Source organism: Cynara cardunculus (genome assembly GCF_001531365.2).
Source record: "Cynara cardunculus var. scolymus isolate 2C chromosome LG 5, CcrdV1, whole genome shotgun sequence".
NCBI classification, from domain to species: Eukaryota; Viridiplantae; Streptophyta; class Magnoliopsida; order Asterales; family Asteraceae; genus Cynara; species Cynara cardunculus.
This window is the reverse complement of record NC_037532.1, coordinates 9,998,904-10,018,324: the sequence shown is the minus strand read 5'-3', so window position 1 is coordinate 10,018,324 and position 19,421 is coordinate 9,998,904. Positions and strand designations below refer to the sequence as shown.

General features: G+C 36.0%; 3 protein-coding genes across 3 annotated transcripts; 1 reads left to right on the top strand and 2 right to left on the bottom strand.

Annotated features, from left to right (window-relative positions):
* Nucleotides 1-3,141: 3,141 nt before the first annotated feature.
* LOC112512795 (probable small nuclear ribonucleoprotein Sm D1) lies at nt 3,142-3,633 on the bottom strand. The gene has a single exon (XM_025118936.1). It carries the CDS (start codon nt 3,631-3,633, stop codon nt 3,142-3,144), a length of 492 nt encoding a protein of 163 aa, XP_024974704.1.
* Nucleotides 3,634-7,101: 3,468 nt separating this feature from the next.
* Nucleotides 7,102-12,555, top strand: LOC112512457 (probable sugar phosphate/phosphate translocator At5g05820). Its single transcript, XM_025118427.1, has 4 exons — nt 7,102-7,743; nt 8,576-8,679; nt 8,790-9,018; nt 12,163-12,555. The coding sequence occupies exons 1-4, from the start codon at nt 7,300-7,302 to the stop codon at nt 12,307-12,309; spliced, it is 924 nt and encodes a 307-aa protein (XP_024974195.1). The 5' UTR covers nt 7,102-7,299; the 3' UTR covers nt 12,310-12,555.
* A 3,478-nt stretch (nt 12,556-16,033) lies between these two features.
* Nucleotides 16,034-16,850, bottom strand: LOC112513409 (steroid 5-alpha-reductase DET2). The gene has a single exon (XM_025119662.1). The coding sequence runs from the start codon at nt 16,848-16,850 to the stop codon at nt 16,086-16,088; it is 765 nt and encodes a 254-aa protein (XP_024975430.1). The 3' UTR covers nt 16,034-16,085.
* Between the last annotated feature and the right edge of the window lie 2,571 nt (nt 16,851-19,421).

Below are 19,421 nucleotides of genomic sequence, written 5' to 3'. Positions count from 1 at the left end.
TCTCTCTCACAGAGCTATGGTCTCACAACCAGAGCCTCTGTGGTATTGACTAGAGCCTCTGTGGTTGGAGCCTTAGAAAATTTGGTACTAAGGACCAGAGCCTCTGTGTCTATCGACAGAGCCTCTGTGACTTAACTAAAATTATTTTAAGAGTCCAGAGTCCCTCTGTGGTTTCTTCCAGAGCCTGTCTTAAACAACTTGATATAGAGCTCTCATGTAGAGTTTTCTGTATAATGAAACTTGGTACGAAGCTCTCTTGCAGAGCTTCTGGCTAACATGACACAAAGCTCTCATGCAGAGCTTCTGTCTAACACACATGATACAAAACTCTTATGCAGAGCTCCCTATGTAGCATTCTCTAAGGTGGCTTCTAAGCAGGCTGCGATACTGTGTGTTTAACAATGAAATCTAATCCTTGAAATCGACTCCCAAAACACAAAGTCTGGACGTGAGCCTTCTAGGGTTCTATACAGGGCCAAAGTCACTGCTAAACATTGTTTAAATTATAAATTTGGTCGAGTATTTACCTCTAAACGACGAAAAGCAGGGGGTTTCTTGCTGGTTTGAACTCCAGCTTCTCTCTTTCAAGCTCAACGATTCTCTTCTTCTCCCAAAAGAATAACGACCTTAACCTGGTGCCCTCAATTTATACTCACACGATTTGGCCTATTAGTTGACCAAATCGGCAGAATCCCGAGTTTTGGGCTGGGAACTGCTCTCTTCTACAGCCTGCAACCATGCAGGTCACAGTTTCCTCTTATGGACCAGGCACCGCCTGATCCTCTGCTGTTTCTCCCTAGTTGGCAGCAGGCTCCCCCTCGAATTGGAGCCTTCAGCGTCAGTCGTAAACAAATTTGACTTATTTCAAATTTCTAACTTTTATTTAATATATATATATATATATATATTAAATAATTCATAAATAGAATTAATAATAATAATAAAGATGCCTTATTTTATTCCTCGAAATTTTTGGGTTTTACAAGCGTACCGTTAAGGAACGCACATTTGACATCCAACTGTTGTATCAACCAACCCTTTTGAGCAGCTATGGCAAGAATGCAACGAACCGTATCCCATCGAGCCACCGGGGCGAAAACTTCGTCATAATCTATGCCCTTTTTCTGAGCATAACCTTTCACAACGAGCCTCGCCTTGTACTTATCTACTTCACCTTTCTCATTCAATTTTGTTTTGAATAACCATTTAACTCCAATTGGGGTTACCTCGACAGGAGCATCAACCAACTCCCATGTTTCATTTTTCATAATGGACTCCATCTCTTTCTCCATAGCCTTTACCCATTTAGTTTCTTTAACAGCTTCATCAAAAGTTGTTGGGTCTTCCATCGAACTAAACATTGCAAGTTCTGCTCATCACTTGACAAACCCTCCCCATTTTCATAATCATGCATCCAAGTAGGCACTGATCTCGTTCTTTTTGAGCTTTCACCAGCTATTGTTTGACTTTGAGGATCACATGGTAGTACAGTAGGTGTACTAGTTTGAATAGTTGGTGAAATATTACTTTCTTGTGAGCTGTCCCTTTCACTGTTGGTGTTGCTTATTGCATTAAATAAGCCATTATGAGAGTTAGAGTGACTAGGATTGGAACTTTGATTTGTCACATCTTCCACATCTTCCTGCCCATCTTCGAGATTTGCTTCATGTGGTTCCAACATGTCACTTTCATCTGCTATAATTAATTCAGAAGGACCAAAGTTTTGCTTATTCCAATACCACCTTTCCTTCTCATCAAACACCACATCTTTACTGATGATGATCTTTTTTTATTAGGATCATACATCCTATATGCCTTAGACTCTGCACTAATTCCCAAGAAAATACACTTTTGACTTCTGTTATCCAACTTGGTTCGATGTTGAGAGGGAACATGGACATACCCAATAGATCCAAAGATCTTAAAGTAATCCACATTTGGTTTGTGACCAGACCAAATTTCTTCAGGCACCTTTTTTTCTACTGATGTAGTAGCACATCGATTTAAAATGTGACACGCCCAGTTTGCAGCTTCGGACCAAAAACATTTTGGCATTTGTTTATCAATTAACAAACACCTAACCATATTCATTAACGTTCTATTTCGCCTTTCGGCCACCTCATTTTGTTGTGGAGTGTACCCCGCAGTTAATTGCCGTTTAATGCCAGTCTCCTTACAAAATTGATTAAAATCATTGGAAATGAACTCACCACCCCAATCACTTCTTAGACTTTTAATGGTCAACCCAGTTTCATTTTCAACCATAATTTTGAAATACTTGAATAGTTCTAGGCATTCATGTTTATGTGATAGAAAGTACACCCATCCCTTTCTAGAGAAATCATCAATAATGACCATCACATACCTCCTTCCACTGGATAATGCAAGCTGAATGGGTCTACATAAGTCAATGTGTAAAAGTTCCAGCTTAGAGGAGGCTCTCCATAAACTCTTCTTTGGGATATTTTCTCTGTGTTGTTTTCCCAAATTACAGACTTCGCATACTTTAGAAGATGTGGCTATTGATGGCAATCCCTTCACCATTTGCCGAAATTGCATGGTGCGTAAAGACTTGTTGTGTACATGACCTAGCCTCCTATGCCATGTTTGACCATTTGGTTCACCGATCACTTGCAGACACTTGGTTTCTTTGGCTGTTTTTGTGGCCTGCACAATAAACATCCTATTTCTTGTCATAGTAGATGTAGTGATTACGCCACGTCGAGGATGATAAATTTTGCAAACTCCTCGGCGAATCACCACTGTTAGGTCCTTCTCCTGTAACTGCCCAAGACTTAACAGATTTGAGGTGAGATCTGGAACGTAATAAACACGAGTTATTACCTGCGTGATACCCCCAGCTTCAAAGCGGATATCACCAATGCCCTTTACTGATAAACGAAGATCATTCCCTAATTTTACACTATGTGTAAAATTTTCGTCAAGATTTATGAATCGTCCACGACAGCCTGTCATATGGTTCGAGCATGCGGAGTCAAGAAACCAAATACATGTGGTATGTTCTTCCTTCACGACGGCATGAGTCATCAAAAGAATATCTTCACCCTCGTCAAATTCTGCGTAATTAACCGGCTTCTCAGCACGATTACACTCGTAGGCAAAGTGTCCAAATTGATGACATCAATAGCATTCGATGGAGGACTTATCGAAATCAGACCTCCCACGTCCGCGTCCGCGTCCGCGTCCGCGTCCGCGACCTCTTCCTCTTGCACCCGACCCCCTTCCTCGACCACGACCACGCCCGGTGGAAGGGTCGACTTCAGTCTGTAGAACTTGATCATCAAGGGTGGGTTTCTTAGTCAGTTTCTGTTCATGAACGAGCAACGAGCTCTGCAATTCATCGACCGATAAACGGTCGATATCCTTGGATTCTTCGATGGAACAAACAACAAAATTAAAGTTGTCAGTCAGGGATCGTAGAATTTTTTCAACAACTTTCACATCATCCATATCTTCACCGAAATTCCGCATAGAATTGGCCACCGTCATGACACGGCCAAAGTAGTYGGTGATTCCCTCGCCGTCTTTCATCTCCAAAGTCTCGAACTCCTTCCGCAATCGCTGCAACTGGGCCCGCTTAACCCGCGTATTACCTTGGTACTTGTTCTTCATCGCCTCCTAGATCTGCTAGGCGGTGTCTTTCTGGGTCATAGTCTTGATAATCTGCTTATCAATGGACTGGAACAAGTAGTTTTGGGCCTTGAGATCTTTGAGACGCATCGTATCTAACTGGGTCTGTTGGGCAGAAGAAAGACTGCTCCTTCAGCCGGTTCTTTATAACCTGGGTCAATGACAACCCAATACTCCTTGGATTTCAACAGAGTCTTCATCAAAAGGCTCCAATGATCATAGTCGCCATCAAACTTCGGAACACTGGGAACCTGAAAGTTACCGTTCTCAGCAGCCATGATCACACACTCAACTCTCCCAGATGTGCTCTGATACCACTTGTAATGGTATATAGTAGAACACAACTGAATCACTCAATATCTGGTAGTTTATTCATTAAATGAAGCATGCTATAAATAGCTTACAAGAACTAACGGAAACAAACGTAAACCATAAAATCAGCAGAAAACTAGGAATACTAAAAACAACCAAGAGAACTAGTCTATCGTCTACCCACGTGCATGAATATATCCGAATCTCATGCAACATAAGACTTATTCATTCTAACATAAAAACCCATAATAAAACACCCGGGGCTGCCCAAGGAGGCGGCGTTTGTGATGGTTAGCGGGTAGTCCACGAAGGTGTGGAAGAACCATTCATCGAATATGGTCATGGTGGTGATGGCCATGGGGACGGYTGCCATTGTGCATATTGCATCTGTTGGTGCCACGGGGGCATGAATTCTGGTAGAATAACTCCCCAGGAGGCCGTAGGTTTTGCCAATGGCGACCACCGTGGCCTGGGTACCCTCGACCCTTCCCTCGTCTGCGATATGGTGGGCGGTAGAATGGCTGTGAACTCAAGTCAGAGTGGAGGATGGTGACAAAGCACCGACTGAAGTCGTCAAGGCCGTAGGTGGAGTAGCTAAGTGTCCAACAACTTGTTTTGCTTTATGTGATTCTTCCAAAGTGAGCATGCTACAGGCGCGATAAAAAGGGGGTAGGGAATCAGATTGCTGAATGATTGTAGCGACTCCGTCATAAACCTCAGAAAGGCCAGACACTAATTGTGTAATATCAGTCGTTCATCTGAAATAGGAGCCCCTACATTAGCAAGTTGGTCTGAAAGTACCTTAAGTTGTTGACAATAAGCAGCAACAGACTGAAAATCAGATTGTTGAAGTCGGGTAAATTGATTCTCAAGAAGAACCGCACGCAAGTGTTTATTATCTTGGAAGATTCCTTGCAGGTGGTTCCAAGCTTTTTGCGTCGTAGAATTCAGTTCCTAGATTGTTTGGATGAGATCAGGGGAAATCGTCCCTTATATACACTGTTGGACAATCGCGTCCAACCGATCCCATAGGTGGGATCGATAGACTTATCTTTAGGCGGGATGATGATGATATGACCAATGACTTGGTAAGCTCGTGCATAGATTTTAAACAGCTCTTCCCATGAGGCGTATTGAGCTTTTTCGATTTCTAGAACAATAGGGATAAATGTTCGGATATTCGAGACGGTAAGGGCTGGATGGAAAGGGGTTTGTTTAAAAAGAAGAAGAAGAAGAAGAAGAAGATTTTGGAGAGGTAGGGGACGACGGTTTGTTGTTGGCTGCCATTAGGGTTTATCAAAGATGACAAGTTGAAAGGAAAATTTGGCTCTGATACCATAACAGTGTTTCATAATTTCTTGTGTCTAATACAATTCCCCTACCTCTCTCTATATATAAGAATCAAAATGATAATCATAAGTAAAGTCCTTCTATATGCAAATCTTCTGCACAAATCAAGGGATTTGTGCAAATCTTTGGCTAATACCTTATGAATTTTGAGTTGTTTTTAAAACTTTGTTAAAAACTAGTTGTGTACTCGTGCAATGCGACGAGAGCCATGAATTTCAATGATTTTGAAGTTTCACTGGTTTTATAAAAGAAGATTTAACGATGATATAAGTTACATTTGATCTTTACATGTTAATACAATTTGAATAAATAAGAGTGATGGTTCCAATTACAGTCTATCGATGAAAAAAATTATATGACGGTTCAAAATCCAATATATTTAAAATCTAACATATTTAAACGACTCCACAAATGTGTTCGATTTACACCAAGAGCAAAGAATCAAAAGATCGAGAGCGAGAGTTCTAGAGCAATCGAATGAGAGATGAATGAGAGAACCTTTAATAACCCATTGTGAATATCAGTTTGAATCTCACCTTGGGAGATGGGGAGAAGACATAGAGGTATGAGAGGGTGAAGACTTGAGTGAAAAGTGTCAAAAGTATCTTAACATAAAAAGAAAAAATAATAATGTGTGGTAACTTGTACTATATGTTATTATAATTATAGATTAAGAGATTTTAAGACTGAATGCATAAAGTAGTAGTACTTAATGCATTATAAGTTGTTTTTAAGACTTTATGCATTAAAAATTGTTTATAGGACTTTTGATAAATCTTATTTATAAGGTAGTATAGATGTCTTGTAAGATAACTAGAAGGGTACTCGCGCAATGCAGCGATATAAATCTCGATTTTAATGTTTAGTTTTATTTTTTGTCTCTATCGATATAATATGATTTTATGTGGTTTTGAAAAAGCGGTAATATTTTTATTTTTGAATGAAATATAAATTTAAAAATGACATAAAAGTTTGAAAAAAATAAATCAATATTAATATCAAATGAACTATTTAATAGTTTTCGTTTTTTTGTTGTAATTTCTTTAATTCAATTTTTTATTATAATTTAATTTAAATTTAAAAACAAACTAATTTATTTTTGATTTAATAATATAATTTTTTATAAGAATAATAATTAAAAATTATGTTATAACTCAATGATTATATTAATTATATTTTAGATTTTCTATATTTAAAATGAATGTTTATCTCGTATTTGATTATTTTTAACTGCAGTTAGTTACACAAACTTAAAAATGCAGCTTTAACAAATTGTACTTACGTAAAATTACTTGGAAGTTTAATTTTTGAGTAATATGCATCAATAAACAGTACTTCATACATAAAAATTAGTTTTTAATAGTTTTTGTCAAATGCTTTATTTAGTTTAGATTTAATAACAAAGTAATTTATTTTTAGTTTAATAATATAAATTTTTATAAATATAATAATTAAACATTCTGTTAAAACTCAATGATTATCTTAATTATATTTTAGATTTTCTATATTTGAAATAGATGTTTATCTTGTATTTGATTATGTTTATCTACAGTTAGTTATACAAATTTAGATATGGAGCTTTAATAAGTTGTACTTATACATAATCTACTTGTAATCTTAAATTTTAAGTAATATGCATTAATAAACAATACTTTATATATAAAAAATAATTTTTAATATATAGTATAGATATGGATAGAGACATATGATTTGGTTCTAAGGTAAAAAAAAAGAAAAAAAATTCAAAACCATCTTGTTCCCACTTGATGAGTTTACAAGGAAGAGAAGGAATCTCTTTCTCTCTGTGTGCAAATTCTCACTCTTTCTTACCGTTACCACGTCAACCTCGCGCCCTCTTCAACCCCCCTTTTTCTCATCTTTCTCTCTCACAATTGACTTTAAATTCAGATCCATCTAAAACCCTCATCCAGATCTTCCCCATTTTCCTAAATCCCCATGTAAACCCACCCTTCAATTTTGAATTTAATGAAGGCAAGCACCGGCCAGTGGTTTACGATCGGCCTCGTCTCATCATGGTACACATCCAACATTGGAGTACTGTTACTCAACAAATACTTGCTAAGCAACTATGGATTCAAGTACCCGATCTTCCTCACCATGTGCCACATGACAGCTTGTTCTTTGCTCAGTTACATTGCCATTGTTTGGATGAAGATGGTTCCTCTGCAGACTCTTAGGTCTAGGGTTCAGTTTTTCAAGATCTCGGCACTCAGTTTGGTGTTCTGTGCGTCGGTGGTTAGTGGGAATGTGTCGCTTAGGTATTTGCCCGTTTCGTTTACGCAGGCCGTTGGAGCCACCACGCCCTTTTTCACTGCGGTATTTGCGTATGTGATGACTATGAAAAGGGAGGCATGGTTGGTCTATGTAACTCTCATCCCTGTCGTCACGGGTGTTGTTATTGCTAGTGGGGTAAGATCTCTGATTTCATTGATGCTTGGAAATTCCATTTTGTTCCCATTTGGATCAAATAAAGGTATGTTGTAGTCTATATATTTCATTCAATTTTGAACTTGGTATTTGAAAAAGGACTTCTAGCATTCACAATTTCACATGTTATCCATCATTTTTGGGAAAGGGGACTAGTCTAATATGATGAGGTGGCAAGTGAAATCATGGCACTATATACAATTACTGCATATGCAATAGGTGTTGATTTGATATGCTAGGCTCCCCAATGTTGTATCTGAAAAGGAATCACGCTGGGGTCCTGGTTTTTTGACTTTAGGATTGCAAGTTGAAATGTACCTGTATTTTAGGGCTATCTTAAGTTATATAGCTCGTACCATCACTCTTAAGCTTATCAGCACTTGTGAGATTCCTTCTTAATCACACATACACACATGTATTACAAGTGATATCTCTTGGGACACTATAATGCCAGTTGGGACACTATACAGCAGTTTGGGAATCCATTGACCAAAGACTAAGGCTTCCATCCCAAAGATATTCAAATATAATGGTATATAGTAGTAGAAAAAGGCAAAAAGCTCATGCCAACCATATGAAAGCTCTATTAGCTTTGTGTTTGTACCAACTACAAGTTGGTGTTCACATTAGATATTTATGTTGCAATGGGACTGGATAATTCTGTGAATGATTTCATGATTACTGTAAAACATGTTGGTTTATCTATAGTGTCATGATTTGTGACTACTATACTTCATGGTATATTCTTCTTTTCTTGTGAGCTTTGTGTATGCCTGCATGCATACTAAAATGTTCATATATTTTTTTGCTGCAGGGTGAACCAAGTTTCCATTTATTTGGTTTTATTATGTGTCTCGGTGCTACAGCTGCAAGAGCATTGAAGTCAGTGCTTCAAGGGATTTTGCTTTCCTCAGAAGGGTAATTTTACTCTCTCAGATTCTTATTCTCCATTTATGTTGACTCGATTTATCTTACCAGCTTCTGATCAATTATCAACAACATACTGCATGAATTTATCTTTTTAACAGAGAAAAACTGAATTCCATGAATCTATTGCTCTACATGGCACCAGTAGCTGTTGTGATCTTGCTTCCAGCAACATTATTAATGGAAGATAATGTGGTTGGCATTACTATAGCTCTCGCCAGAAAAGATGTCAACATTGTTTGGTATCTACTCTTCAATTCTGCTTTAGCGTATCTTGTGAACTTGACAAATTTCTTGGTTACCAAGCATACAAGTGCTTTAACTCTCCAGGTATGCCCACTTTCTTATAAACATATTTAGCTTTTCATTGCCTTTAGCTCTACTGTAAAGTTCAAATATTTAACATGATGGTAAGTAATTTTCTTTATAGCTAGGATTCTTTTTCACAATTAAAGCTTTAAGCACTTTGGTTATACTGGTTTGGTTTGTTTACCGTGCATGCCATGTTCATGCTCTTGTATTTCCATTAGGTAGCCATTATCTAAAGCAGTTGGGCGGAAGGGCGTTGGATAGGTTGAGAGGTAGAGGGCTGGCAATTTAGGCTAGGGATGTGTTTTTAGCCTTATTTGCTCTGTGTAGGTTTTCCTTGCCTTTTCCTATGTTTTCATTGTACCTTGTCGCTACTTTTTCCTGCTTATTTTTCTCGTGCTTCCCACACATCATGCTAGTATTTATTCTTTCTAACTGTTTGTTCACACTCTTGAACAAGCTGCTTTTACTCTTTTGAGGTAGAGGTCAGGTCTGCCTACATCTCACCCTCCCCAGACCTTACCTTTGAGTCGGATTTACTGGGTCAGTTTGGTTTGGTTTTAGCCATTATGTAAACAAATATTTCTGTTGTTTTAGCTTTGCACAAGATAAATAAGCGGCAGTCCTTTTATTTCAAACATTTTAGTTGCAGATAACAGATTGAATAGTTGTTCTATGCATGAAGAACTGTTCCACCCATAGGGCATGATCAGTTTACTTGGTTATGATAAAGAGGAATACCAATATCAATCAAATTGATACTATGATACAACCAAAAGAGTATTTGTGGTAGATGAGTAACAACACAGGAAATATAGATCATAGATGACAGAAACTTAGCTGGTTGATTTTTTTTATAAATTAAGAACGCAATTGCCCGTGTATAGGGATATCTGCATCTAAAAGATCTTTCAAACTATGCCCAAGGCCAAAATTAGTTTTATACATATGCCAGCAATGAGAAAAATAAATACAATAGCTGAATGATGACAAGCCATATCAGTCGGCCATGAGCTTTGGGTTTTTCTAGTATCAAAGAAGAATGTGATAGAAATGATTGATGATGCAATTTTAGAAGGGAAGGGCAATGTATCAATGATGAGGGATATGCAATTCAGTAGTGGCATATCTGAGAAGACCAACTATATTTTTTGTGCTATACGGATCATTTGCCAAAGATGAACAGTGATGAAAGGAGAAAGGAAGGACAATTTATCAAATTTTAAGCGTTTGGGACGTCAATGATGTGCTTGTTTTTTTTTCCCGTGAGAAATGCATGAATACCCTATGGACTTTGGGATTCATTTTTATTTAGATTAAATAATAAATAGCAGCTTAACCGCCAGTTATTCATTTTCAGGATGGGCTTATTAACTAAACCACATGGTACATCAAACAATGCAAAAAGAAAAAAAGAACACTGTAGTGACTTCGATCAAAAAAGATAACTTCTATCCAGAATTTCACCATTCCCTAGTATCCTCATGTCCAAAGTGAGACCTTTCACCCTAAATTGTGGTTTTTGTACATGTTAATGTAGTCTATGCTACTTGTACTACATATGTGATCATGTATAGAGTCTAGGTTCATTAGGGTTTCCTTTGTGTTTGTAGTTGCCACATGACCAATTGTAACAAGTTAATTCTTACCCTAAGTAATCACATTAAACAGCCTTTAAAAAGTTGTAGCTCAAAGAGAAGTTCCCTTAATTTATATGAATGTTTTCGAAATGTACTACTTTTAATTTAATTAGCTCAAAGAGAAGTTCCCTTTCTTAATTTATATAAATGTTTTCGAAATGCACTACTTTCTTTTTGTTCTTCAGTTCTTGTTTGTAGGTTTCAGGTTCGAATACGGAAATAGAAGTAGAAGTAAACTTCCTGGGGGTTTTATGCAGTTAACTCTTCATTTTATGATAAAAAAAATTTCTTACATTGTTAGTGTGCTAGTCTTTTACACTTAATTGTATCTTAAGAACTAGCAAGTGTCCACCCATGAGTTCGCTAAAGATTTGCATTTACTAAATAAATGCATGAACGGGCACCAACGGCTAATACAAAAAGTTCTACACCGGCTCATTTATGAAAGAATAATAACAAAAACAAGTTGAGCTCATACCAAACTCCATATTCCTGAACCCTCTATAGATATAAACTTGATTGAGATAAAAGTTAGTTACAAGGCAGAAAATGTAGATAGAGAGCGAGGACAGTAGTTTTTTTTATACAACCGTGGGTGCCCGTGTTTGCTTGCGTGCAACTCACCTAATCCCACGGGCCTTGAAGTCAACAATCAAACCTCTAATGGCCCCAAGAAGACCCGAACTAGTGATGTTGGAAAGCAAAATCAAGGTCTTATCAGTTAAGCTACCAGGGTTAACAGTTGTTTCTTGAGGCAAGCCAACTTCCAAGTCAAAAAGCAAATATTCCTAATTAATCAAAGTATTGTATGGATCCACAATCCTATCCAACGGATAACAAATGGTACTATCCAATTGATGGAATCGATCCGATCCAATCATCCATTTTCATTGGATTGGATCGGTAGGCAAAATCCAGCATCCAATGAATGATTGGATCGGAGTTCTGCCTAATTTTGGTGGATTTCAACCTATGAACACCCGTAAATCATGGATGCTGCAAATTCTCTACCAACAAGAAACTGTTCTTGATGATTTAGTTTGTCTGATTTCGTACACAATGATTTCGGTTAACTAGGTCTGGGGCTTGTAGCTAGCTTGGTTGGGGGTAGAGGGCTGGCAAGATGTTTGGCCTTACTTGCTTTGTCTGTGTGTTCTGCGTTCCTTACCTTTTTATATGTTTTCAATACAAATACTTGTTATTTATTTTCATGCTTCTTTCACCATTAAGTCTTTATTCCTTCCACCTGTTTGCCACACTCTTGCACAAGCCGGGTGGGTTCTTCACATAAACAACTATTTTACCCTGTTGGGGTAGTGGTCGGGTCTGCATACATATCAGCCTCCCCACACCCTTCGAGTATGATTCACCCGGTTGGTTTAGATGTTTGGTTCGGTTTGGTTTAATTGACTTGGGTTCCAGTTCTTTGAAATCAATAATCCATGTTCATTTCGCCCAGTTGATACCTGCAATGGGGCACGTTTGTTTTGAGTTCAAGTCTTTATAATATTGTTCATACTACCAGGTCCTGGGAAATGCGAAAGGAGCGGTGGCAGTTGTGATCTCGATTTTGATATTTAAGAATCCAGTGTCAGTAACAGGGATGCTCGGTTACTTGCTCACAGTGCTCGGGGTGATTTTGTATAGTGAAGCCAAGAAGAGGACCAAATAAACGTCCCTCGTTTCATTCCTCATTCTTTCCCTCTATACGACATGTTCGCTATTTGGACCAACATGCTGGTTTTTGCTCATGGAGCTTACGCTTGATCACGGTTCCCACTTCCCATATACTTTTGTTCGGTTTTTTGTTGATGAACAACTCTCAAATTGTTGTATACGTGATTATGAATTTACAGTTATACTGTTGTATAAATACCGTAGAATATCAATAAACATAAATACCCGATTGTTTCATCAATACATGCCTTGGGAATTTTCTTGTTTTTAATTTCGATATTTGTTGCGTCATTTGTGAAAAGTTAAAAGCGAGTTACAACACCTTGCAAGTAACATGGATGCTAGTTTGAGGGTAAAACCATAAATTTTTGTTTTCATGTGGTTACCTGTTTGAGTCCGCGTTGTTCATCAAATGCTTACCCGGTAATCGCTTACCAGAAAACTTTACCTTATTGGATGAACAGGGCAAGGACCAAGAATTTTACGCGGTATGTGAAGGTGACAACTATTACCCGATTATCATTTACCAGATAAATTGTTGCATATGATGTTTTTTTAAAATCTTACCGGGTAAGGTAAATGGGAGTGTTGACTCTATTGGTAAGTGATTACCGGCTAACCGTTTGGATAAATGGTTCCTAAGTAGAAGTTTTTCCAGCTAATAACTTGAGGGCCTTATGGTATTAGTCAAGGTATGTGCAAGTTGGTCCGAAAAGGTTACTTGCTTAAGTTGCCGATAGGACAAATAAGGGTAAGTGTTTACCGGATAAAAAACACTTGCCATAATACACTTTGATTACCGATAATGTTAACCAATAGGACAAATAAGGGTATTAATTTTTGCCGGTAAGCACTTCTTGACAAGGGTTTAGTAAACGACCCCTTAGTAAAAAAATCAAGAGTTGTATTTTAATACACCCATTTTTCAACAACTAAACTCATAAAGTGTTAATCCCCACTCCTCACCATAGGTTTCAAAAGTAACTCATGAGATATTATTAGTCATCCATTTAAAGTGCTCAATTCAATGTTAAAAGAAGAAACAAGAGGAATGTACATTCGGCAAAAGAAGCCGGCTAGAATATTGGCATAACCCACACAATTATCATATACCAATTAGTCATAAAAGATGAGCATTATATTTGAAYTTTACATTAMAACCAAATTCATAAAAGAYGAGCATTATAGTTATCATATACCAATTAGTCATAAAAGATGAGCATTATATTTGAACTTTACATTACAACCAAATTCATAAAAGACGAGCATTATAGTTATCATATACCAATTAGTCACAACATTAAAATGTTCTTCAAAAGTTTAAAGATACCAATTAGTCACAACATTAAAATGTTGAGTAGAGACATTTTTCGGGCAGCAGTTGCATCCACTTTTGAGGCAGATTTCATGTCACGCATGGAAAAGTTTAGGATACAAAACATTGATGCATATAATCATTTAATTGAAAGGGGCCCTAATACATGGTGTAGGGCATTTTTACAATCCGGTAGAGCTTATGAAACTGTAGAAAATAGGATTTGCAAGTCATTTAATTCAATAATTGTTGATGCAAGAAGAAAACCTATAATCACAATGTTAGAGGAGATAAGGATATTTGTTATGGAGAGACATTACAGAATGTTAAGCAAAGCAAAAGAATGGGAATCAGTTGTTTGTTCGGCCATAAAAAAAAAGTTAAATAAATGGGGAGAAAATCACAGGTATGCTTATCTATGATGGCAATTTTATTCTGTATGCTTGTCTATGATGGTAATATGATCTTGTATGCTAATGTGTTCTTTTTCATATGTAGATATTGATAGGTTATCCCTAGTGGTGGCCCGAAGCAATGGTGGTAGACTTAGATGCTAGAAAATGTAGTTGTAGATTGTGGGACATATCAAGCATTCCTTGTGTGTATTCCATTGCTGCCATACACTTTATGAATAAGGATCCAGAGGATTATGTTAGTAAATGGTTTACTAAGGATCTCTTTAAAATAGCCTATGAGAATACTATAAGACCATTGAATGGGAGCAACATGTGGACTCCAACACCTTACATCAAACCAAACCCACCTAAGGAAAGAAGAATGCATGGTAGACCATCCATCAAAAGAAAAAGATCAGAATTTGAGAGCCAAAGTACAAGGGTGACTCAATCTGGGAAGGCAATGACATGTAGGTTGTAGTAATTGCTTGGAAACGAGACATAATGCTAGGACTTGTAAGAATGAAAAGAAGAACCCACCACGTAAACTTGTTAAGCCAAAAGGTAGACCAAGACTCAACATTCCAAAACCGACTACAACAAGAAGAGCCAATAGAGGTGGAAAAGGCAATAGAGGTGGGAGGATACCATCATATGCAGGGGTCTCTTATAATCCAGTCATGGGAGAAACAATGATTGGGGTAAGCCATTATTTGTTTTTCAGATTCAAATAACATTTTTTATGACTATTGCTTACACTTTATCTTCATCATTAAAGACATCCTCAGGTGTGCCACAACCAGCATGATGCGAAGGCATCCTACCGTATTCAATTTTAAGAGAGGTTGTTGTTAACGGTAAAGACCGTGATGAAGGTGATACTACTGTTGGTGATGAAGAACATTATGAAAGTGATGATGTTGTTAAACATCAAGAAGGGTTACAAGAAAGTCAAATGACTATATCTCCACCAGAAATTAATGATGCAAATGAAGAATAGTTCATACCATGACTTTAACATAGATTAGGCATTACTTTGGTATATTTTAGCGCAACTTTTGGTATATTTTGGCGTAACTTTTGGTATATTTGGCACAACTGTTGGTATTTTTTGGCGAAACTTTTGGTATATTTGGCGCAATTGTTAGTATATTCTTGGCACAACTTTTGTTACATATTTTGGTTCAACTTTTGGTATATATTTTGGTTTAACTTTTACTAAAATTATGCCCAAAATGTATATGCAGATAATTATGCTTTAGATACAACTTTTATATGTTTTGTGATGAGTAATGAGAATGGTATATTTGTTTTTTTATAAATGTAAGTACTTTTTTCGTTCAAAAAATGTTCAAGGACTTGATCGTTCAAAATATGAAAGTCCATTGGTCTTTTCGCACTTTTTCCACTAACAAAATGTATTTAACAGATTTTAGAAAGTCCAAGAAGTTATTTAACAAGTTTTGTAATGTCTAATGACTTACTTAACAGGTTATAGAATGTCCAAAGATTTATTTGTTTGAAAAAATTGTCCAATGACTTAATCGTTCCAAACAGTAAAGTCCATTGAGTTTTTTTTGGACTTTTCCCTTTTTATTAATATTATATGTAATGGTTATTTGAAATCATAATTTAATGTAGATATTCTAAAATTTATATTTGGTTATACAAATCCAAAAAAATAAAATGATAATATGATAATATGTCAAATTGAAATCTATTAATTAACATATTTTATCATTAAAAATTTTAACATATGATTTATATTAGTTAACATATTATAATATTAGTGAATTGTTTTAAATATCTTATGTTAAATTTTATTTATTTTTAAACATGTCATTTTTTATCATTTTATATTTTTCAACTAGCTTATTAACTAGTTTTATCAAACAAATTTAATTCATCAACAAAATTATCAGCTACCAACTGACTTATCAAACAATCAATCATAGCGGATTGGATATCCAGATTAATCAAAAAAGAAAAATAGTAGCATCAAATATTAATCACCAAAACATACAAGTTTTTGGATTAAACACCAAAGTTCAGAGAAACACTTCAATACACAAATGGAATCACAGCTTTCCTTCCCTTGGGATAATCTTCACCAAATTTCTGCAAATACCACTCGTGATTGGCACGTGCCCTGGGTACCAAATTGGCACATGTGAATACAAAAAACCCTAACCCGACCCATGACCCGGTCATCAATCCCCATCCCAACCATTCCACGATCTCCCCGAAATAATTTGGGCAGCTCACGACTTCGAACAGACCACCTCTCGGAATCTTGTACCCACCACCACCACTCTTCAGCCTCATCAACTCCATATCCGACTTCACATTCACCGCCATACCACCGAAGAAAACCACCAACCCACCGGAAAACCGCCACCAAAACCACTCGTCGTTCTGGTAATCGGCGTATTGGGTCACCCATCTTGTCTGCAAGTAAGCATTGAGGAGGTTGTAGGTGAAGGCGATAAATGCGATGCTGATTGGGTAGCCTTTGGATAGTTTAAGGCGGAGGCGGAGAGGGTAGATTATGGTCCGGTGAATGTAGTGGATGAGGAAAGGGGAGATTAGGAGGATGGATTTTGGATCAGAACGATGTTGGCCGAATGGGTAAAGAAGAAGGGTGAGCCAGAGGGTAGGGCTTTCCATGAGAAACCAGGCCAACGAAGAGGGTACGGTGGGACCCCATCCGGTGCGGTGGTGCTTGCCGTATGGGGCGGTGATGAAGTTGGTGGCGATGAAGGTGGGTGGTCCGATGAGGAAGATAGAGACGAGAGAGTAGTGGAAGAGAGCTTGATCGAATGGCATCTTCACAGATTTACTTTCAAATTTTAGGGTCCATTATGAATCATTATTTAAACAATCTTCGGGGCGGGTGGGATTCATTATTTAAAACAACTTATAAATTTATCAAACAAGAGTTTTATAAAAAGTGTTTAAATTACCAAAAGATAATAAGTTGATAGGTTGTTTTTTAAGTGTTTAGCAAATTTTGCTTATACATGTAAAATAATCAAAAAGACCTTGTGAAATCAAATCGAAAGAAGACCTTGTGAAATCGAACAAAACCCATTTCTCAAGTTCTCCCTTCTTCCATTTCTGTGAAATCGAACCAAACTGGGACAATATCCATTTCTCCTTTCTCCTATTTTTGTGAAATCCAACCAAAGAGGGACCATCTCCATTTCTCCTTGCGAAATGAATGAGGTGGTGGTGAAGGTGGAAGGTGGTGATGGAACTCAAAAACTATGGAAGTCGACAGCCATAGAAGTCGGAGAGAAAAGTGTTGATGAATACCTGATTGGAGCTTCAACCATGGTTTTCAAGTTCCATCCCCCTTGTGCCTCGATCAGAAACCATGAGTGTCAATTTTGCAGGTGAAGGTCGATGTTGATGAAATGGTCCCTCCAATCTGGTGCATAATTTAGGTTAGGGTCAAAAAAGTAAATCGCCTAACTTATCAAAAAGTTCTTATTATCAGTTTGGCACCGGTATAAGCATTTTTTTTTCTCATCCAAACATTAAAAACTGCTTATTATCGATATCATACTGGAATAAGTCAATAAACAGTTTAAATAAATAATCTCAAACACCCCCTTAATAATTTGTGATTATGTGAGATCATGTTGTTTTTTACATTTGAAACTTTGCAAACACTATGAAGGTAACCTCCTGTTGTAAAGGTTTGGATTTTTTTCACCTTCAGAATGTTTTGCTATGAATTCAAATGTAAAAATATGGTCTCACGTGTCTTACGAATACAGGCTGGTCTCACATGAACTCAACTCATCTTTTAAATGTAAAATTTTATTTAAATAGAAAAACTATAATATATATATTTTAAATTTGTTTAGTAACGGATTGTTTACCAAACACTTATCGGATAAGAAGTTTATTGGTGTCACTTAATTTATCAGAAAAAGACCAAAAATCTTACTTATTAAGAGACATAACAAAGACCAATAACCTTATAAGATAACACTCATCTGATAAAGGTATTTATTAACAATCTGTGTTTGATGAACTAGAATGTTACTCGATAAAATAAGTGAAGTATTGGTTCTTTTTAAGTTTGATAAACGATCTATAGGTATTTAAATGTGTTATTAGTTAGTTACAAGGTTTATATTGAGATTTTTTAAATATTATACAATATATATATATATAGAGAGAGAGAGAGAGAGAGAGAGAAAGAGTTTGTTTCAAATACAACTCATCGCATTTGTATAACCAGTGCAACCCAATAAATTGAGATATTTATGAAAATGATGAGACTTTATTTATTATGATTTGAATAAATCTCTTTAAATACATTTTACCAATTGATTTATAATATAATATATATTTCACATAGGAAATTGGGTTTAAATGCATCATAAAAATATTACTCCAAAACTGCTTTAGTAAATTAATTATGAATTTATGATTATGCGTTTTACAAATAATCATATTTTTGGTAATAAAATAAATGTGAAATTATTTAATAATATCCTACTCCGTTATCTTTATTTGAAAATCCATAAAATTGATAATCTTGAGAATTGATCTAATACTTGGATTTAATATATTGGTTAACATATATTTGTTTCACAATGTGTGTGTTTTAACATATATTTATTTCACAATGTGTTTGTTTCAACATATATTTGTTTCACAATGTAAATGTTTTCATTTATTGATAAAACAAAAAACACAACTAAATTTTTTTCCATTATAAATTAAATACATATGAAATAAAAATATTATGAACAAAATATATATTAATTAATATATTAAATTTTAGTTTTAGATAGAAAAAATTATATAAAAATATACGTTATAATAATAATTCTGATAGTTGTCATAATATATAAATTTATTAAATAAATAAAATATTTTTTGTTGCAAATGTCCAAAACAATTCGTTTCAAACGAGGAATAATATAATTCGTTTATATTATTTATTGTTGCTCGATCGATAACAACAATTTTTAACTTTATTTTATTTCCAAATAAGATAAGTTAAGACCAAGTATTATGACATGATAAAGAGTAAATTGCATTTTTGGTCGATGTGTTGTATGATTTTCTTGGAATGGTCCCTATAGATTTTTTTATTACAAAAAAGCCCTTGTATGCAATTTTGTTTGGTTTTGATACCTTCCATTAATGGATGTTAACTCCCATTCATTAACTAAGGAGTTGTTCGTTTGTGGCCTAATGGGTTGTATAAGCCTTATAGCTTATTCACTCAGCTATAAAAGGTTGTTCGGTTGGACTTATTCTCAGCTCAAAAACACCACTCCTATGGCCTCGGCCATCAATATTTCCCCAATTACCCTTGCTTTATCCTTTCACTTTGTCGTTCCCCTAATTCCCCACTCCCACGGCTTCACGACT